Source organism: Nyctereutes procyonoides, unplaced genomic scaffold (assembly GCF_905146905.1).
Source record: "Nyctereutes procyonoides isolate TBG_1078 unplaced genomic scaffold, NYPRO_anot_genome, whole genome shotgun sequence".
NCBI lineage: Eukaryota > Metazoa > Chordata > Mammalia > Carnivora > Canidae > Nyctereutes > Nyctereutes procyonoides.
In genome coordinates, this window is record NW_026575082.1 from 14,400,019 (window position 1) to 14,422,938 (window position 22,920).

General features: G+C 35.9%; 1 protein-coding gene across 6 annotated transcripts in view; it reads left to right on the forward strand.

Annotated features, from left to right (window-relative positions):
* LOC129514590 (GPI ethanolamine phosphate transferase 1) overlaps nt 1-22,920 on the forward strand; it is a 109,863-nt gene that overhangs the window by 84,851 nt on the left and 2,092 nt on the right. For 5 of the 6 annotated variants that reach the window (XM_055333300.1, XM_055333299.1, XM_055333305.1 and 2 more), the window contains 8 exons: nt 1,038-1,140; nt 1,499-1,549; nt 2,954-3,040; nt 6,029-6,084; nt 6,378-6,453; nt 8,293-8,366; nt 13,803-13,845; nt 15,524-15,576. In XM_055333300.1, coding sequence (XP_055189275.1) covers nt 1,038-1,140; nt 1,499-1,549; nt 2,954-3,040; nt 6,029-6,084; nt 6,378-6,453; nt 8,293-8,366; nt 13,803-13,845; nt 15,524-15,576 — 543 coding nt within the window. The remainder of the gene's footprint in view (nt 1-1,037; nt 1,141-1,498; nt 1,550-2,953; nt 3,041-6,028; nt 6,085-6,377; nt 6,454-8,292; nt 8,367-13,802; nt 13,846-15,523; nt 15,577-22,920) is intronic. The other variant, XM_055333304.1, reaches the window with a different exon arrangement.

The window sequence follows — 22,920 nt, forward strand, 5'->3', positions numbered from 1 at the left end:
AAATAAAATCTTTAAAAATAAAATAAAATCATGTGAGAACCATAATAGAGTATTTGAGAGATTACAAGGGTGGCACATTTATCCCTAACTAGGCTGGAAGACGTTTAGAAAAGACTTCTGTCACTATCTTATCTCATGAACATTTCTCCTTTGTCAACATATTTAATGTCCACATTGTACTATCCTAGAGCTGTACTATACATCATTCAATCACTCCCTCACTTGTTTCCTGTTTTGTTTTTGGTTTTGGTTTTTTCATTCTGAAACAGTATTACAACAAACATCTTCATTTGAGAATTCTAGTGCCCATATTGGATTGTTTCCTCAGGGTAAATTCCTAGAAGTGACATTATTGGATTATAGTATATAAATATTTTTGAGATTCCTGATGCAGAGTGTTGGATTGCCTTCCAGAAACTGTTTATTCTTATAGAGAGAGTATGAGAGTTAGTTTTCATTGTACTCTTGTTGACATTACTCTTTTTAATAGATAAATGTGGTAAGTGAATATGGTATCTTCCTATTGTTCTGGTTTCCATGTCAGTTATCAGTAAGGTCAAATATATTTTCATGTGTTTATTGGCACCCTCTCTCTTTTTTCTTTCTCAGAGATTTAGGTCTGTATTGCATCCATTTTTTAAAAAAATTTGGGACATTGGTCTTGCTCTATAATTAATGATTTTGACTCAGGCATTATCTTTATACCTTTGTCTGAATGTTTTCTTTCTTTCTTATGTATTTGTTGTTTACCTTATAAATGGTTTAAATATCTCTTTTAAAATTATAATCTCAAGATTCCATAAATTTCAAAAAAAGATGGTGCTGGAGTTCATATTCAAATGTTCCTTTCTCACTTTCTTCTTCTGGAAGGCCTAGAAATTTTAAATTTTGTGATATTGTAACAAGAAGTATTATCAAGGTTGTTTTAATGTTGGGAAAGACATTTGCATTATGATAAATTTGCATTTTTACTTATTTTATGATTTTTTTTTCTTTTCTACCCTCCCACTTCCATCCCAAACCCCCTTTCCCCTTAGGTATGAAGCTCTCTTTCCATTAGTATTGTCGTGCTTAATGTTTGTCTGGATACGGATGGAACAAGAAACTCTGCAGCAATCCGGTGTTTCCTATAGACAGAAGGTAGTTTGTCAAAATCATTGTTGCATTTATTTGAGAATATTAAAATATTCCCTATTCTATAAGGAAGTTGCAGTGTTATTTCATCAAAAACTATGTACCACTTAAGGCAGTCATAATTAAGCTAATTATTAATAATTAAGTTAACTAGTTTATAGAAAATTGTTGATTTACAGCAGAAAAGTGTGATTTTTATTCTTTTTATAGGCATTAAATAGGTTGGGCTTTTTTAGAGATTATTTGAGAATCGCTAATGTACAAAAACATCAATGTAGGTGAAGGAGTGGAGGAGAAAGAATGCTCTCTATCTTATTTTCCTCTGTTTTCATGTCTAATTTTTCTTTCCTTCCATTTATTATAGTCACAAGGATATTTATGTTGTCACAAGTCAATTCATGAATTTGATCATAAGGTAACATTTGTGTTTTCAGTGTTGCTTTTGTCTTTCTAGTAGTCCTGGTCCAGATTGCTTATTCTGCCCCTGTAGTGATTGTGGCCTCAGTCCAAATCTTAGGCTGTTTATTCAACATAGTACATTTTGAATTGGCTAAAAGCCAGGTAAATTTTAAGGACGCTGTAAAGTTAAATTGATGTCTCTTGCCTTTATTTTAGAACTGAAGGTAATTATAAGCAATTGGTGATAGAATATTTACAGTTTTACTGAAGTCAGATAAAATGAATATTGCAGAAAAACACCTTCATGGTCGATCCCTTGATCCATCCATAACTGGTTCCAGTTGAGCTTACAGAGTAATTGGTAATTTAGAAAAATTAATTTCAATAATGAAGAAACTTTATTTAAGTATTTAAATAATTACTGGTTTTTAACATTCAGCCCTGGAATATTAAAACTACATGAAAACAGTTTTGATCAGATTCAAGTAAATGGTCAGATTGTCCATAATAGTAAATACTAAAATTTTAATATTGAATAAATATTAAATCTAAAAATGAGATTCATTGTGTCATTTTTTTTTAAAAGATTTTATTTATTTATTCATGAGAGACACAGAGAGAGAGGCAGAGACACAGGCAGAGGGAGATGCAGGCTCCCTGCGGAGAGCCCAATATGGGACTTGATCCCAGATCCCGGGATCATGCCCTGAGCCGAAGGCAGACACTCAACCGCTGAGCCACCCAAGCATCCCCATTGTGTCATTTTTTAAATTGTGTTTTTTAAAGTAAAACAGATATTTCTTTCTATAAAAAGGAGTATTAAAGCATCCAAAGAATTACTGGAAAATTACATGGATAGTAGAGGAAGAGGAAGGTCTCCCTTTAAACTGAGTTTTTCTGTTTTGGGGTGAGGAGGTTAAGCAAAAGTACATCCTTCTTGTTGGAATTGAGTGACTTTCTATTTTACCAAAAATAGGAATATTTTGCATTTGTGTAGTGAGAAAATAATTTCTAACAGAAGAATAAAGAAACAAAAATATTTGATTTTATCATGCCTTGTTAATATAATACCATAGCTGGGTTTTAGAAGATCAGGACTCTGAGAAATCAGGACTTCAAAAAGGTAGGAGTTATACAGGGATTTAAAAGTGAAGCATTTATATAGGATTAAGAAAAGCCTGGTTCTCCTTTTTATTATACTTTCAGCAATACTACAACTCTGTTCAATATTATTAGCAACATATTCTACCTTTCAGCAGATTTTAATAAAATATAATTAAGCTATAAGAATAGCTTTATTAATTTCTTTTGTCAGTACAGGATAACTTTCTAGCTATTGTACCAGACTAGAAGATTGCCTTTGAGGGTAAAAGTAAGTGAACTCTTCTTGTGTGTTCATGTATTTCTTATTGTCTCACAGGTCACCAGTCTCCAGTTCACCTGTAATCTTGATATAACCCAGTTTCGACATCTCTATCTGGATGACATCCGGAGGGCTTTTTTCCTTGTATCCTTTGTTTGGACTTTTAAGGCACTGCAACTGCCCACTTAGTGGAAGAAGAAGATAACTTCGCCTGCTCACTTAATAATGACCACTTGGAGGCCATTTAACCCCCCTCTCTCAACCATAATTTTCTCATACAGTCCATGTTTTTAAAAAACGTCAAAACTGTAGAAAAGCACACAGAATGATATAACAAGTGAATGTATATGTGTGTATTCCCACCATCCAGGAGATCAACAATTAATATTTGGTCACGTGTCACACATTGAAAAAAAATTAAAACATTACAGCTAAAGTTTTTTTCAATTTCCAACTCCACTCTAATCTCCCTCATCCAGAAGAAACCACTTATACGAGTTTGGTTTGTACTTTTTATGTGTATTTTATACTCTACTCATGTTCTATAACATCTACCTGACAAGGTTTTTGGACCACAATTTTGGCAATATTGTGTGGAAGTTCTTACTGTCAGAAGTTTGAAAGACAATATGGCAAAATAAAGTCTCACTTTGGGAAGGCTGGCTGACCAGCTTCAAGAAATTCTCAGGGATCCCTGGGTGGCGCAGCGGTTTGGCGCCTGCCTTTGGCCCAGGGCGCAATCCTGGAGACCCGGGATCTAATCCCACATCGGGCTCCCGGTACATGGAGCCTGCTTCTCCCTCTGCCTGTGTCTCTGCCTCTCTCTCTCTCTCTCTCTCTATCATAAATAAATAAAAATTAAAAAAAAATTCTCAGGGAGGTATTTCCTCTGAAATTAGCATGGTACTCTCCTTCCCTCCTCTTGCTTCTGCCCTTAGATTTGCTCTCTGTCTCTTTGCAGAGTCCTTACACTCACCCTCTGCTAATCAACACTTCTTCCCTTGAACCCTGCATCCCTAAAGTATAATTTCATCTCGTCTTTTTTGTTTACTACCAAGCTCCTTGAAAGAAAAATCTGTAGTTGCTGCTACCATTTTCTCCCCATCTAGATACTGTATCCTTCAGCCTTGAGAAGTACCTGGCCCATGCTAGTGTGGCACACAGTAGTGCTCTAAATATCTGTCAGATGTCCCTGCTGCAGCTATACCCTGACTGCACAGTCTGGACTTCAGTTTTATTTGACCACAATAACATTCAACTCTGTTAACTTCACTTTCTTTTTCCTTTACCTCCAGGACATGTTCCAGGTTCTCTTAGCTTTTGTATTATCTCTATTCTCCTTCACTAAAATGTACTGTATCCTTGTCTGATCTTGAATGATGTTCTTCTCCAAGCTCTACCTTTTCCTTAACCTTCTCTTATGCTGCCTAGATATTATCACCCTCTCCTATAGCTTTGACTGACACCTCTGTGCCAGCAACTCTGAGATTTACTTCTCCAGCCTTGGCCTCTCTTGACCTCACAAGCCATATGTCCAATATTCTGCTGGACATCACCAAATATATGTCCCAAACTGACTAACAACCGCCCACCCCTCCCCAAAGTCTCTCTCTGGAGGCCATATTCCTAGTCATCCAGACCATCACACTTGTCATATTTAACTACTTGTCCAGTTCTAAAGTCCCACTGTCTCCCCTCTTCCATTTCTGCTCCCACTGCACCAGTGTAGATCTTCCTTGCCCCTGACATCAACTACCGAAATAGCTTCCCAGTTTTATTTCCTGCCTGTAATTATTTATCTCCCTGATTTGAATATCTCACTGTCTCTGGTATTTGTTTGTATCACTCACCTAAGATGTTTGCTGGCTTTTCATGGTCTCCACAGTAAAATTCAAGGCTTTTTATTAATATGCCACCAATCTGTATTCCTGCTTTATCTTTCACTGTATCCTTCAATAAACCCTAAGCTTCTACCACAGCTCTTAATGTTTCCTGATTATGTCTTTTATTTCCCCTGTTTACCTTAAAAGCCTCTCGTAAACTTCTATAGATCACCATAATCTTAGTTAACTTATGAGCACTTTGAGACTCTTTTATTCATATTTATATTCTTGGTGCCTGACTCTGCCTCTGACATACACTAGACACAATAAATGTTGGTTGGTTAGTTCATTGCTTGAATGAATAGATCCATGAGTACATTTGAGGTTCAAGTCACCAACTCATATGCCACTTTTTCACTGAAAGTTGTCATAATTCTTTACCACTTTTGTGTAATAATAAAATAGCTGACATTCATTAAGTCCTTTCAATGGTCCAGACAGTATTTTCCTAGCAGTTAGTTCTTAGACACCAATAGGATTAATATTGGCCTTTTATTACTGCACTAAAACAAATCAATGTGAGCTTACAAAGTGTCAAAAAGATGTCTAATGTTTTCTCCTGTCTCATTCTCTGTTGGATTATTGGAGAATATGGTATCTTATTTCCTTCTGAGTCTTCCAAAGATCCTGACACGTTTCACATGTAGTAGGCACAGAGGAAGTGTATATAAAATGAAACAGTATTTCTCCTGAAAATATCTGTCTGATCCACTAGGTTCCTGTTCTCTTATTAAAAAACCATCAATGGCCAACTACAGATAACAATACTCTGACTCGTTTCTGCTAGAGAAAAGAAAAATGACAAGTGAGGATAAGCTCCCATGCCTCCCATTCTTAGCACATTTTGCCTCTTCAGTCAGGTTCTTCAAAATGCATTTGCAAGGAGATATAATGGAACATTCACTTATAACAATTTATGGCCAAATGTACAGGTTAAAAATCAATGTATGCTCGTGGTAGGATAGGCATATCTTTTCTTTCTTTCTTTTTTTTTTTTAAAAGATTTATTTATTTATTTATGATAGACAGAGAGAGAGAGAGAGGCAAAGACACAGGAGGAGGGAGAAGCAGGCTCCATGCCGGGAGCCCGACGCGGGACTCGATCCCGAGACTCCAGGATCATGACCCGGGCCAAAGGCAGGCACTAAACCGCTGAGCCACCCAGGGATCTCTAGGCATATCTTTTCTAAATGAAGGAGAAATTTGTATGAATTCTGACTTGTTTTGGCATTTCCTTAACTCTGTTTAGGTTTTCTTCTTAGTGACAGCATTTTTTGGAACTGGGAACATAGCTTCTGTTAACAGGTAATTTAAAAAGAAAACAGCATATTTATAATAAAAGATAATACAAGTTAGGATTTTGTTTTGTACTGTGCTTTTTATAGCAAAGGATATATTTTGGAGAGTGGTATGTATCAGCACATATAGATCTACCCCAATCATTTTAGTGGCTTTCTAATATTCTTGGTACGATATTTGCTTGTGTTTTAGTAAGAGTAGTTTTCAGAAAGTTAGTTTAGACATCCTTTTTAATAGAACATTATTTTAAAGTTACAATGTGAATTCTAAAATCTTTTTTCTTTATGTTGGTTCCTTAGCTTTGATCTTGCCTCTGTCTATTGCTTTCTGACTGTGTTTAGTCCTTATATGATGGGAGCCCTGATGATGTGGAAGGTTAGTTTTCTTATTTTCTTATTTACTTAAGATACTGTTTAAGATTATCAATTCATTGTGACATTAAGATTATGTACCATTACATGACTTTAAGACTATAAAATCATTCTGATAGAGTGAAATAGCATGGAAAGAAGATACCTTCACAGACAATGCTGAATGGGAGGTGGGACCCTTTAGCTTTACTCCAAAATATAGTTAACCATTTTGCTTTATCCTTAAGCCCATTTAAATTCTATGGAGTACAGATTCTGAATAAGTCCTGGGAAGTCCTATCACAGATGACTCAAGCCTGTAGGGAAGGGCAGTATAGATCAGAACTGCAGTGCCCCCAAAGATTCTATATGCTCCCCACAAGACTGCCCATATGTTACAATCTTTTCTCATAATCCGTGTACCTAGAATTGATTGATTCACTCCACAAATTCATCATTGAATGCTTACATTCAATAATGCAGCAGGCACCAGCCAGGTGCTGACAAAACCAAGATAATGGCAAATTCCTCAGCTTTGGAGGTTCACACTCCTGTGGAATATAATTCATGTTCTTTCCTTCTTCTTTAGCATCATTATGCCTGTCTTAACACAGTGCCTGGCACATTTAATGTAGTTAGTATGTATTTGCCTAAAATCTAATTAGTACCTTCTATTCAGATCATATACATACTAATTATCAAAAGTATGTGTTTTTTTTTAAGTATGTGTTTCTTAATTGGACCAATATCCTTTTTTTTTGTTACTGCATTAATACAAATGTAATCTTAAGAAATGCTAAAAAGATGTTTCCTCATGTTCCAGTTTCTGTTGAGTTATTTTGTAAATTTTTATTTATTTTTATTTTTTTACCCACTGAGTTATTTTAAAATATGCACTATTTCTTTAATTTTCAATTATTTTTTTAATGGTAGTAGTTCTTTTCTTACTCTTTTGGAAACCATTGGCCTTTCATTAAAAATAAGAAAATAGTAAAAAACAAAAGTTTAAATTAGAATACTAGATCTTTACTCTCCAGCCTCATTCAGAGCTTTACTGACATAATGCACTGGATGCTTTTTTTTGACTGATGTGGCCAAAGTGAAGGTTCTCCCAAACTCTATTTTAGCCTTATGTCCTTCACTTGAAGGAATCTTACAGTCTTGAACATCATTCCTTTTGCATATCTTTTTTCTTTCTTATTAGACATCAAGTATATATATATATTTTTTTCAATTGTTTATTAGAAAGCAGTATCTCAAAATATCAAGTGTTGATCCAGATATCCATCTGGATTATGGATTTTCAACCAGTATAAACTATAATATACCTTTCTCAATTTCTTAATAAATTTTTTACAGTGGGTGTGAATTTTGTATACTCAGAAATAAAGTTATATTAAGATAATTGAACAAAAAACAATGGCAGAGCAGCTGAATCATGTTTGTAGAGTTACAGTATCAAGTGACCAGATGGGTTCAGGGATCTGTGAATCAAATTACTAGATTCTGTAATTTATTTGATTTGGGCATTCTGTGTCTCTCATATTCTCTTAGAATCATTTGAACATGGTCATTAATTATAATAAGTTAGAACAGAAATTTGTATGAGGTTTTATTTAGAATGAGAGTTGATATTTATCTTTTTTATTACATATGCTATTGATGTAGATTTTAAATCCATTTCATCAATATTCTATATGTCATTGATGTCATGGTTTTATTTCAGAGCTTGCTCTTCACTAATATAGGTAAAATTTGAGAAATTGAAGTATTGCTATAAGCAAAAATAGCATTCATTTTTAAGTTTTTCAAAAGTTTCAGCTACCCATGGCATGGTTTGTTGTTTTGTTATCCTTTTGAACAGATTTTAATCCCCTTTGTTCTTGTGATGTGTGCTTTTGAAGCGGTTCAGTTAACTACCCAGTTATCATCAAAAAGGTAAGGTGAATGTTTAAGACTCATTGGACTTGCCCAGGTTCAGGTAGTGAGACTAGATATATGATTGCTACAATGCTGCAACAGAGAATGTTTATTATAAAAATGAGAGAAAAAAAAGATTGTACCCTTATAGCCAGAGTTCAGCTGTCATTAGAGAAAATTAGTTGATTAGAGCCTCTAGCAGACACATGCTTTCTCAACAATAAAATGTTATTAGAATATTACTCAAGCTGGTGAAGAGCTTCCCTAGAAAACAGTAAAACATAAATTTTAAATTAGAGTTAATGACTTGTTTATTATAGATAATAGCTGTGCTTACAAACACAAGGGATATCATTCTGTTTTCTTTTGGATTTTTTTCTTAAATATGTATGAGACCAATGTGTTAACATCATTTCATTTTACATGGCTTTAACTGTATTACATGTTAATAATTTACATAGCTTCTCAGTCTTATTTTCTACATATTTGCTAAGTGAGATGGGCATTATTCTAAGTTTTGAGGAATTTCTGGAGCAGTCAAGACTCTGGGGACACCAGGGTGGCTCAGTGTTTTAGCATCTGCCTTTGGCTCAGGGCGTGATCCCGGAGTCTTGGGATTGAGTTCCACATCAGGGTTCCTGCATGGAGCCTGCTTCTCCCTCTGCCTCTGCCTCTTCCTCTCTCTCTGTGTCTCACATGAATAAATAAATTAAAAATCTAAAAATAAATAAATAAATAAAGACTCTGGAAAAGAAGCCATGAACTCAACTTTGCTTTTTTTAACTAAAGAAATTGCCTCATCAGCACAGGACTGATCAGCCTCTCTGAAAGACACTTGAGATAAATACAAAGCTTCTTAGCACCTCTGTTATTCTTGAATCAAACTGGCATATTCAAAGCTGAAAGAAATAACTAATATTAGCATAAATTTGCATGTTCTTTTTGATGAGTTTAAGCTAGAACTGGGTTTAGCATATTATTATGCATATGCCATAATAACAGTAATAATTTTAAAAGATTTTCTTCCACTGTTTAAAAATAGTAGAAATTTCTTTCTAGTTTAATTTAGTATTTTTACAGGATATTTACATAAATTTAACAGTAAAAACATTTATACCTTGTCAATATCACAGAAGAAATAGTTACTTAGATACAATAAAAAATGGTAAATGACATGTACTTTCTATCTGTGTTAGTGGATACATATTTTTAGCAGGGATTTCAAGGTTTAAGAAGAACTGGTAATCTGTGGATTGAGAAGTGGAGGAGTGTGTGTGTGTGTGTGTGTGTGTGTGTGTGTGGTAACTGTGTCCTAAGACTGGCTCAATGAAAAACTAACTGTCAAGGTAGAGATGCACGTGTCCCTTCAAAGCAGTATTTCTGTATCCTCTGGTTAAATATCCAGTAGTACAATTGTTGGATCATAGGGTAGTTCTATTTTTAACTTTTTGAGGAACCTCTATATCATTTTCCAGAATGGCTGCACCAGTTTGCATTCCTACTAAGAATGTAAGTGTTACAGGGTTCCCTTCTCCACATCCTCTCCAACATCCATTGTTTCTTGTATTAATGTTAGCCATTCTGACAGGTGTGAGGTAATATCTCTTTATAGTTTTGATTTATATTTCCCTATTGATGGGTGTGTTGAGCATCTTTTCATGTGTCTGTTAGCCATCTGTATGTCTTCTTTGGAAAAATGTCTATTTGTGTCTTCTGTCCATTTCTTAACTGGATTATTTGTTTTTTGGGTGTTGAGTTTAATAAGGTCTTTATGGATTTTGGATACTAACACTTTATCAGATATGTCGTTTGCAAATATCGTCTCCCATTGCGAAGGTTGCCTTTAAGTTTTGTTGATTGTTTCCTTTGCTGTGCAGAAACATTTTATCCTTTTTTTTTTTCCAGACAGGAAGAGAGTGAAAAGCAGAGAGGGAGTGAAAGGCAAAAGAAGAGGAAAAGGGAAAGAGACAGGCTTAAACAGGCTCCACACTAGTTGTGGAGTTCAGTCTCACAGCCCTGAGATCATGACCTGAGCCAAAATCAAGAGTCAGGCATTCAATCAACTGAGCCACTCAGGCACCCCAAGAAGCCTTTTTTCTGAAGACCCAGTAGTTCATTTTTGCTTTTGTTTCCCTTGCCTCCAGAGATGAGTCTAAGAAGTTGCTATGGCCAATGTCAAATCCTGTGTTCTCCTCTAGGATTTTCATGGTTTCCTGTCTAACATTTAGGTCTTTCATCCATTTTGAATTTCCTTTTGTGTATAGTGTAAAAAAGGGATCCAGTTTCATTCTTCTGCTTGTTGCTTCCAGTTTTCCCAACACCATTTTGTTGAAGAGACTGTCTTTTTTCCATTGGATATCCTTTCCTGCTTTGTCAAATATTAGTTGCCCACATATTTATGGGTCCATTTCTGAATTTTTTGTTCTGTTCCATTAATCTATGTGTCTGTTTTTCTACCAGTACCATACTGTCTTGATGACTACAGCTTTGCAATATAGCTTGAAGTCTGGAATTGTGATGCCTCAGGCTTTGCTTTGCTTTCTCAAGGCTTTGGCTATTTGAGGTCTTTAGCCGTTCCATACAAATTTTAGGATTGTTTGTTCTAGCTCTGTGAAAAATGCTGGTGGTATTTTGATAGGGCTTACATTAAATGTGTAGATTATTTTTTTCATCTTGTCTCAGAAGAACTAGTGCCATAGGGTAGAATTTTTGTTTCACTGATTCTGATTCAAAGAAGGAAAGCATTTTGTAATAATTGGGGCTGTGTAAATTGGAATGGATTCAGTAATTGGAACCATTAAAGTTTATTCTAAACAGAGCTTTCTTTGGGATTGTTACTTTGAGAATCGGTGCTTTGGATAGAAGGTTGTACTGAATTATCATTGTGTCCTCCACAAACTCTTAGTGTAACGCACTTGTTGTATGTCTGTTATATCAGACTTGTTTTGAATGATACATAACACTTCAGTTAGATATGATGTCTGACTTGTGCTATATATGTCTGTGTTTGTGAATTATTGAGTTCCATTACTGTATTTTCAGACCTTTTCTAACTAGAAAAAGTTATGTCTTTTTTTTTTAAGATTTTATTTATTTATTCATGAGAGACATGAGAGAGAGAGGCAGAGACACAGGCAGAGGGAGAAGCAGGCTCCATGCAGGGAGCCTGATGCGGGACTCGATCCCGGGACTCCAGGACCACGCCCTGGGCTGAAGGCAGACGCTAAACCACTGAGCCCCTCAGTGATACCCGAAAAACAGTTATGTCTTAAAAAGAAATCAAGGATGATTTTAGACTAAGCGTAGTGGCTTAGTCATTTCAACTGGCTCAGTTGAAATGGAACTGTGTAATGCAATTCAGTAATTGATCACATGAGTTTTCCCTGGAGGAAAGACTTTTTTAGAACATTCAACTTGTGAAATGAGGGAAATCTACAGTTTTCTTGCACCTTTGTATTCTATATAGAAATTTTAAAATCTGAGAATACTTTAGGATTTGCATTTTTCCCTTTTATTACCTAATTGCTATGATACCTTAATGGGAGAGGGAAATTTTTCCATTTCTTCTGCAAATCAGAAAGCTAGGATTCTGTATTACACATGAGCATTATGTTCTTCATTGCCTTGTTATGAAAATCAAGTAGGTATGCTGTGTTTTTTAAAATCTTGATGAAAATCTTTCACCTTACATAAAAGTTAACTCAAAATAGACCACAGATTCAAACTTTTAGGAAAAGTGTAAGAGAAAAATCTTTGAGATTTGGGCTAGGAAAAGAATTAGGCTTCACACGGAAACCATAATCCATATAAGGAAAAATTAATAAATTGGACTTCATCAAAATTAAGAGATTTTGCTCTATAAAAAAGAAGACCCTTTTAAGAGAATGAAAAGACAAGCTACATACTGACAGAGAATATTTACAAACTATGTATGTGACCAAGGGCTATTATCCAGAATATATAAAGAACTCTTAAAACTCAACAGTACACACCAAACAATTTAATGAGAAAATGAGCAAAAGATCTGAGAGCATGTATAGATGGGGTGAAGCTGTTCAACATCCTTAATGATTAAGGAAATGCATATTAAAACCACAGTGAAGTATCATTAATTGTTCTCATGTATTACAGATGGGTACGTGCATGGTATAACCACTCTGAAAAGAGTTTTTGTTTCTTATTAAAGGTAACATGCAACAGCCATAAGATCTAACAATTACATTCCATGGTAGTTTTCCTAAAGAAATGAGAACTTAGGGATGCCTGGGTGGCTCAGCAGTTAAGTGTCTGCCTTCAGCCCAGGGCATGATCCTGGAGACCCAGGATCAAGTCCCACATTAGGTATCCTACATGGAGCCTGCTTCTCCCTCTGCCTATGTCTCTGCCTCTTTCTCTGTGTCTCTCATTAATAAATAAATAAAATCTTAAAAAAAAAAAGAAATGAGAACTTAGGTTTGCATAAACTATACTCAGGTATTTATAGCATCTTTATTTATAATGTCTTTTGGTGTTTGAATGGTTAAGCAGACTGTGGTACATCCATAAATGGAGTACCACTCAGCAATAAAAAAGATCAAACTATTAACACAATACCTTAGATGAATCTCAAGGGAATTATGCTGAGTGAAAAAAACACAATCCCAACAGTTTACAAAGAGTGATATGAGTGATTCCACTTATGCAGCACTCTTGAAATGACAAAATTATAGAAATGGAGAACAGATTACTGGTTTTCAGGGGTTAGGGATTTGGCAGGAGTTCAGCGGAGGGAGGATAGATGTGGCTATAAAACAGTATCATGAGGGATCCTTGTAGTAATGGAAACCTTCTTTATCTTGACAGTAACAGTGTCAATAACCTGGTTGTGATATTGTCCTAGAGTTTTATAAGATATTACCTTAAGGGAGACTAGGCCAGGGGTACATGAGATCCCTCTATATTATATAATTACATGTGATTATCTCAAATAAAAAGTTTAATTAAAAATCATAATTCTGGGAGCCTGGGTGGCTCAGTTGATTAAGTATCTGACTCTTGGTTTCAACTCAGGTCATGATCTCAGAGTCATGAAATCAAGCCCCACATGAGCTCTGCGCTGAGCATGGAGCCTGCTTGGGATTCTCTCCATTTCCCTCTGCCCTTCCTTCTCTCCCTCGCTCCCTCCAAAATAAATAAATAAATAAATAAATAAATAAATAAATAAATATCATAATTCATGTCCTTTTCCTATCAAAATAAATATTCAAAATGTTAAATAGCATTTTTGAATTCCAGCCCATCACTCTGGGACAGTTAGTTGCTCATTATAATGCAAAAAGAGCTCTTGTCTAAAGTAGTATTTCTCAGAAGCAAAAATACTAATAGAGGATTATTTGATTATTCTCATTTTTATTTTAATGTGCCTTAAAAATGCGCCTGTTCTATTATGTGTAATCTTCCTTTATTTTTTTCCAGCCTTTTTCTCATGGTTCTCATCATATCAGACATTATGGCTTTGGTAAGACATTATTGGATATTTAGTATAAAGATTGAGAAGCTAAGTGCTGATTTAATTTAATCAAGAGAAATCTGAATGCATTTCTGCATGTGAAATCTTTAGGTATTAAGTTATAAGTGATGCCATAATTTACACATATAAAATTACTTTCTTTTTATATGACTTATGCAGAAATGGTGTTCTTTTGAAGATGTCAAAAGTCTCTTTACTTGATTTATTTGAACCTGTCATTTTATACCTTACTCTTCTACGGCGCATTGTTCTGAAATGAGCCTTCCATAGAAAGTTAACAGAAAAAGCTAACTTTTGATTTAGATAATACATCATTTTCCTACTTGAAATGTTGATTTTTCTAACCATTCTCTGAGATTGAGAAAAGGAAGGGAAGGAAGGAAAGAGGGGAAGTGGAGCTTTTCAGGTGGAAAGATGTTACTAAGTTAATGGCTCTACTAGTTGAGCTCTGAGTAAGGAGCAGGCAGGTGGACTTCTTGTATGTAGTATGTCAAGAAAAAGAACCTATTTTACACCTTCAAGTTCATGGGGTTCTCAAAACTGCCCTCAGCTTTGATAATTCACTAGAAGGACAAAACTCACTGTAAACCATCATATTCACAGTTACGGTTTATTACAGGAAAGGATACAGATTAAAGTTAGCCAAGGGAGGAGCCTCAGAAGGCAGAGTCTAGGAAGGGTCCGGATGTGGAGCTCTGGTCCTCCTCTCCTGTGGAGTCAGAATTACTAAGTCAGCATTACTCTTCCAGCATTAATGTGTGGTGTTCATAGGGAGTATGCCAATGAGGCTCACCAGAGCCCAGTGTCAACTTTTTAATAAGGATCAATCACATTTTGTTCCCATGGCTGACCTTTAATGTTCAGTCCTTCTAAGGTGGAACTGATACCGCATGGCCCAAAGCCCACAGTATAAATCACATTATTAGACTGCCCAGTGGCTAAGGCCCCAAGGCAAAAATACTCCCATCGGGCATGACATTTCTTGGTCCTAGGAGTCACTCCAAGTAACTGAAGGCAAAGGCAAGACTTCTTTTTGGGTAGAGCTAATTCTTCATGTATAACATCGTGTGCTAGAACCGATTAGAGACCCCAAGTAGTGTAACTTCCCAGTCAGATTCCTAGTCACTTGATTTAGATGAGAGCATTTTTGTGTTCTGTTGAACTAGATATCCAATATATTTCTGAAATTGACCACACATAGTAGGCTATCAGTAGATATTTGTTGATAAATGGATGATATGGCTTTTTTTTCACTGAGGTCTTGGTATTATTTAGTATCTTTTATTAAAATTGGTTGTCTTTGGGGCACCTGGTTAGCTTAGTCAGTAGAGCCTGTGACTTTTGATATTGGGGTTTTGAGTTCAAGCCCCATGTTGCATTACAGCATACTTTAAAAAAAATTAAGTTGGTTATCTTTATTTTTAGTTATTCATAAATGTCACTTTTGTATTCATTTGATTGAACGGTAATGCTACATGTGGCTTTTAGGATATTGCTCATGTAGTCCAAGCAAAAATTTTTGTAAAGGGCATATTCTTACAGATTCTAGTCAGATAGTAATTATGAGAGGTCAGAAATCTGAAACTCTTAATCCTAAAATAACATTGTTTTTCATCTGAATCAAAATACCTTTGTTTTTTAATGGAGCCATGTATTTATTTTACAGCATTTTTTCTTCTTGGTCAAGGATTATGGCAGCTGGCTTGAGATTGGAACAAGGTACAGTATATATTCACATTGAAATTCTTAAAAGTACGGTGAAAAAAAATTTTGGTATCTTAGTAGAAGATGCCAATTTGATTTTTGAGGTAAACAGAGCATGTACCAATTATTTTGAGCCTCTGGAAGTGAGACATGTCTCTCCAATTCTTAGCATTAACACATTACCAAATGTTTTCTTGAGATAGTGTGTGGACAGATGCTAACTCTGGAAAGGACTATAGGACAGTTTGCTTGAATCTGATCTGGGTTTTTAGAGTCGGTCACTTTTAGACTTATCTGTTTTTTTAAGATGTTATTTATTTATTCATGAGAGACAGAAAGAGAGAGAGAGAGAGAGGCAGAAACACAGGCAGAGGGAGAAGCAGGCTCCACATGGGGAGACTAACATGGGACTCCATCCTGGGTCTCCAGGATCACACCCTGGGCTGAATGCGGTGCTAAACCACTGGGCCACTGAGGCTGCCCTAGAGTTATCTGTTCTTACAATCTTTCAGTCTCTTTAGAAAAATGAAGCACTCAGTGACAGTATGGATTTTATATGGCAACTTAAATTGCATATAATCATTATCTGCCTCTTAGAATCTTTAATATGAGAACATTTAACACATGAGACCTACAACGGTGTTAAAGTATAATCTGGACCAAAAGTCGTTTTTTTCTTTATGATTTGAATATGAATGATTGCCATAATCTGTTAAATTTCTTTTTTTAGAGAAAGAAAGCAAAGTTGATCTTTTTGCTTTTTTTGTTTTCAAATGCATTCAGAGAAAGAATACATTTTTATAGACTGGTTTTATTTCATTTAGTCAATATTTATTTCACTTATGGTCCTGGGAATTGTGTAGACTTGGATGAGACTCTTTTAGAGTCTATTCTGTCCTCTGTTCCTACCTCTTAGGCAGCTCACTCCTGGTCCTACTTTCTTATATATATATATACAGCTTTGCCTCCCTGCCTCATCTAATTTGAATCTTCTTCATTCCATATGTGCCAGGCATATAAAAGGTGTCCCTAGATCATTTTGTTATCATTACTCTTAAGCTTGAATGCTTAAGGGAAGTTTTGATGTCTCTCTTTCTCCAGCCCTCTGATGCCGAAGTGTCCAGACAAAATAGTGGGTTAGAACATGAGCTTTAGACCAGAGCAACCTGGGCTTAAACAGTTGCTGCTACCTTTCAGCTGCAAGACCATCAGCTAATAACTTAATCTCTCTAATCTCTCCCTTGTCTCATGTAGTCGTCTGAATGGATGAGTCCACATAGGGCATTTAGCACTGTGCCTGGCATCTAAGAAGCTTCAGTAAAAGCAGCTATTAGCATTGATGTTATTCTATAGTTCTATTTTTTATCCTTCATAGTGTTTCTTGTGTTTGACATACCTCTCCTTACTCTCTCCAAAGTTTAAGTTTTTTTTCGTTTTAGACATAAGCCAGAATTTTGTTTGGAACATATTCTCATAAAATGTAGTATTTTTATGTGTGTACAGTTCAGTACATTAAGTACATTCACACTATTGTGCAATGTCATCATCCTCCATCTCTAGTACTGAGGGTTAGGATGAGCTTGACTGTACAAGGGAATGTGGAAACTCTTGGGGTGATAGAAATGTTTTCTATCTTAACAGTGATGATGGTTACATGGCATACCATGTGTCAGTATGCATCTAACTGGACACTTAAAATAGTTCCATTTTCTTACATATAAATTGTCCTTCAAAGACAACTCATACGGAAAAAATAGAAGAAAAACTAGTAGAAGAAAAAATACCTAAAAGTGAAATGAGTAGAGCATAGTGTAAGTAGGCTCAATTCTCCTCTTTCCTAGAAAGGACTTAATATATAATGTTTTAAATTGATGTATCAATAAATAGCAACATAAAGATACTAATTCATGGTAAGGAGGTAACTACCAGAAGATCTAAAAAAAGAAGTGGCCAAGGCAGCCCTGGTGGCACAGCAGTTTAGCGCCACCTGCAGCCCGGGGTGTGATCCTGCAGACCCGGGATCGAGTCCCATGTCAGGCTTCCTGCATGGAGCCTGCTTCTCCCTCTGCCTGTGTTTGTGCCCCCCTCTCTCTGTGTCTCTCATGAATAAATAAATAAAATCTTAGAGGAAAAAAAAAAAGAAAAGTGGCCAGAGGAGGTACTCAGAAGTGTCCTGAGAAGTGGGTAAGGAGGAATGAGGATTCTCAATTTTCATTATAAACCTTACATTATAAATCTTTCTCCACTATTTTATGTTTTTAGTACTGCATGTATGACTGATAAAAATTAAAGGGAAATGAATAAATGAAATGAGAGGTCAGGAAATAGAGTTTTAAGTATAGACTACTCTTCTAAGCTTAATTAGAAAGGAAAGGAGAAATACCAGCAATAACCACATGGAATACACTCACCTCTCTGAGATTTTGTCATTTCATTTTACTCATGAGCATGAGTAAATGATATTGGAAGGAGGTGGGAGAGTGAATGTCCCTAGATATATTAATTCTGGGGCCTAGGTGGATTAAGCTTATTTACAGAGTAGAGTAGAGGCAGAGATTTACCCACAAGGTCAGAGCAAGGCTGTGCATTGCAACACAGAGTTCACATGCCCAGCAATTGGTTATTTGAGATAGGAGTTCTATAAGACATGATGAAGGCAGTTCAAGACCAGGGAATCTGCTTACATTAGGTAAAGGCAAAATAAGGTAGAAGCTCAAACTTGAGTAGGAGGTTCAGATGGCAGTCAAAGGATTGCCCCCAGTCACACCTCTGCCACAAATGACCAACATTTGTGTTGTGCTACAGTGTTTAAATATCTTCCAACACATTATTTCATGTGATCTTTATCACAACGCTATAAAGTAGATATTCTTCACAGTAGATATAGTTATTGTCCTCATTTTCGAGATAAGGACACTATGGCCCTAAGGAAATTGTGACTTGCTTATGTCACAGACTAGTAAATGGTTGGGCAGGTCCAGAGGGCAGCACTTCAGTAGTCAAGGCTATTAGAATTCCCATTGCTTCTCACTTCTACTTACAGGGAATTTCCCAAAGTTTTTGTTTTGTAACTCTAATAAACTCTTTCTTAAAAGTGGCTTTGTGTCTCATCCTGTTTGTGATTGTTCCAAAGGAACCATTCACTGCAAAGTTTTAATAATATAGGACTTAAGGGACCCTGGGTGGCACAGTCAGTTAAGCATCTGCCTTCAGCTCAGGTCATGATCCCTGGGACCAAGCCCCAAACCTGCATCCTGTTCAACGGGAAGTTGGCCTCTCCCTTTCCATCTGCTTCTCCCTCAACTCAAGTGCTCACTCTCTCTCTCTCTCAAATAAAATAAATAAAATCTTAAAGTATATATATATAGGACTTAAAGGAGAAAGAAATATTGATTAGGAGGCAATGAGCCAGAACGATGAGCCATAGTTGATTGTATCCTTTGATGCACAACAGTTTTTAATTTTTATGTAGTCCAATTTATTTATTTTTATTTTTGTTGCCTGTGCTCACTTGATCTTTTTTAAAAGAGGCTTTGAGCCATTGCAAAACGTGTATTTAACATCTAGCATGACATTCTTCCTGGCACTGGCCTGGTACCTTCAGGCCTATTTCTTACATTCCTTTGCATAACCATCATGGGAATAAAGTATTCATCAGAGCACAAAATAATTGCAGAAAGAGAGACTATAAATGCATAAGACAAACATTGAGCATCATTCAAACCAAGGGGAACAAAACGGTGCATTAGCACTTGCAGGTCAAGAATGCTTTGATGACTGACCCCTGCTCTGCAGTACTAGCCGTGAGAAAAGGATATTAACTGTATGTTTCAATACTATAATTTATTGATGATACTTATTTAAAATTATATGATTGATTAATGCATACAGGGTAAAAACTATGCTGTACAAATATTTTGTGGTAATAGTATTTGTTTGTAATGGGAGCTGCCCTACACACAGAGTGACTACATGTGCAGGTTTACCTGGAACAGTCCTGGTTTGTGTCTGTTGTCCTGGTATACTCATTACCCCCACAAAATCCAGAGGGGTTGGAAAGGTGATGGGGCATAGCCAGTTAATAAGTTAGTTTAAACCACAGTTCATCTCAGTGTCAGTGCTTTGCCCTCACAGACTTAACTCCTGTTAGTGAAATGGGACACTTGCTCTGAGAGCCTTCTCGAAGACAGGTGTAATAGGGGACTTCAGAGCTCAGGTTCGGTTCATCAGGCTGAAGGCAATGAACATAAATTCCCCGCATATTCTCCTGGTCACCCCAGCAGAAATACCTCCTTGCCTTACTCTTTGTCTTCCATTATAATGTCCATAAAATGCCCTCTTAACAAAGGAAAATAATTGCAGAGTGGAGGGGGTGATGGAGAGGGTTGGGATGGTGAAATAAATGAAATCTGAGTTAGAGAAATTAGGCTTTCTAAATCTAATTGCCCAGATTTAGGCTGCAGGGGGCTGTTTTTGATTTGCTGCTGCTCCTATCAATAAGTTAGAATTCTATAATCTTTTCTTTGTATCCTGTGCAGTAGAGATCCCTCAGTGAGCCATGTGGTATAGGTCTGAGGGGCAGGAGTGGTTCATGCACCTTCGTCCGCGTCTAATTTATTGCCAGGAAAAGGCTTGGATAATGGCTAGAAAATATGCTTCAAGATTCAAAGCTAAAGCACCATATAATAGGGTTCACATATCAAAACTTCACCATTGTACTTTTTTCTGCATTCTCTTTGTGAGAATGTTGCTTTTAAGTTTTGGGTTTCTAATTATTCCTGTATGAATGTATATAAGAAACGCTGACATGTTTCTTGTCATGTTGCAGATGTTATTAAACCTATTGACAGAGTTTCCTTAATGGAATCCATAGTTATTTGCATTTTGCTCCTGTAGTGGTTTCCCTTTGTGACAAATTTTATTTCTAAACTCATTTTTATTAGTAATATAGTTAATAACGTTAGCCGTAACATGCTTATTATACACAGGAGTAGAACGTTGTCCTTCTGTCCTTACTACTTGATTGCTTTATGAATACAGAAATGGTGAGAATGTGTCCCAGAATTCCAGAGAGGAGTGGGAGCTCACCAAACCCCATGAATATAGTCTGCAAGTATCTATAATGGTCATAATGTCATCATGGTGATTGCAGTGGGTTTTCAAAATGGGTTTGAGAGATTCCTAAGCTATTAGTTTCAGGTTAACAAATAAGTAATAGTTTCTTAAAAATGAAGATTATATATATTATTAGGTTATGAGACTATTTCTGTTTATGGGTATAGTCCAATATGTTTAGAAATATATCTTCAGAGCAGATTTTACCAGAACTAAATTGAGACTCTTAAAGGAATATACTCCAGTCTGTATAATCAACTGAGCCTGCAGCTATCAGCTCAGTGGTTTTCTGGAGAACCTTATGTCATCAGATGTTCTTATAACAGCCATGTGAAAAATATCCTGTCCAGGTCATAAAACTGAGTTGGGCTGACAGAGCTACAATTTAGTATTTTCTCCTTTTGATCTTTTATACTGTATCTTCATTCATAGCAGGTTGTAAACTTTACAGAGTACTGCCTTTTATATTGCATCCTGAAAGAAGTGCATTTTTTAAACTAGTGCAGTTCTTAAACTGCATTTCCTTTGAGGTAATCTTCATAACTATAAAATTTATGTTCTAAGTGTATTTGGTATGAGGTGAATAGAGTCAGCATCATCAGTTTGATTGGTTTGATTTGATAGTAGTGTTCATTTGGACTCTGTTCCCATATGCATTATTGTCATACCTTATTAAAATACAAATGACAACTAAAGTATCATTTCTCTCTGAATATAATGATAACTTCTCATTATGTTCAATACTATTTTAATGTCCTCCTAAATGTAATTAATAAGTACCATAAAATATCTTTACTCTTACAGTGAATACTAAGCTTTATTAAAATCAATGATTCTCAAACTTTTTCTTCTCCAGTGCATCCAACAGATATGGCCTGTTTCTACTGCCCATTACCCTGATTTAAAAGTGTAGTCAACCTTTTATCACCCCTTGTACAGGCAGGCCTTCTTTGTGCCTCTATATGCCTCTCCACACAGAGACCCTGTCCCTCTACCATCACATGTACACCTTGAGAATTCCTAATTTAAGTGATGTCAAAATAGTTAAGGGAGAGAGTGGGAACAGCTAAACTCATTTCAAGTTGAAATTAGATGCTCTTTTAACTCTGCTATGCTGAGATGATACCAAGACTTGATTGATGGAAGAGATCACAAGCTGAATGCCCTATGGCTCCACTGCTTAAAGATGATGAGCTTCACAAGTATTTCCTGCCAATAATGTTAGCTTAAATGAGCCCAAAGTTTGTGATTTCAGGCCACTGTAAGGAGATAAGTGATCTGTGAAATACCTTTTATAGACTTCCACTAAATTTGAAGATAGCCACCTACCTACTGATTTTATGAAACTTATCTTTTTTAAAAAAAAGGTTTTATTTATTTGAGAGCAAGTAAGAGAAAGAGTGTGCGCAGACAGGCACAAGGAGGGAGAAGCAGACTCCCCGTTGAGTAGGAAGCCTGACTCGGGCTTGATCCCGGGACTCTGGGATCATGACCCAAGCTGAAGACAGACTCTCAACCAACTGAGCCACTCAGGTGCCCTTCATGAAGCTTATCTTGTTAAGAAATCAAGTTATATTTAATATTTATTATTTATATTAAAGTAGTTTAAAATGTTAAGGGTGTTTTAAATAATTTGGAGTATTAAAAGTGATAAAAGCTCTAAAAGAGCAAAATCTGGGAGACAGTAGCTTTGACTTGGAGATTAATGAAGAAATGTATCCTTTTTCCTTTGTTTAGATTTCTTGACTATAAAACTTCTACTTCCTTGAATTTAAATTTGGGTAACGTGTGTATCTGTGGTTGGTAGTTTTGTTAAAGTACTTCTAACTGTGTCAACTTCTAACTGTACTTCCTGTGTCAAAGCACAGGATAGCGTGCTCTAAAACATCAGAATACTTAACCTGGGGACAATACTTTTATTGATGACAAAGACACAGGCACTGCCAATACCAGACATTTTTATAACATTACAGTTGTTGGAGATTTCTCAAAATATTATTTATGTTCATCACTACTTCTATAACAAATTTGTTTTTTTAACATTTGATATGTATTTCAAAATCTTTGATGGGATGCCTGGCTGGCTTAGTCGGAAGAGCATGGGACTCCTGGTCTCAGGATAGTGCATTCAAGCCCCCTGTTGGGTGTAGAGATTACTAAAATAATAAATAAATAAACTTTTAAGAAAATCATTGATAGCTTTTGTAATTCTATATATTTTATGGTATATTTAGAAACATTATT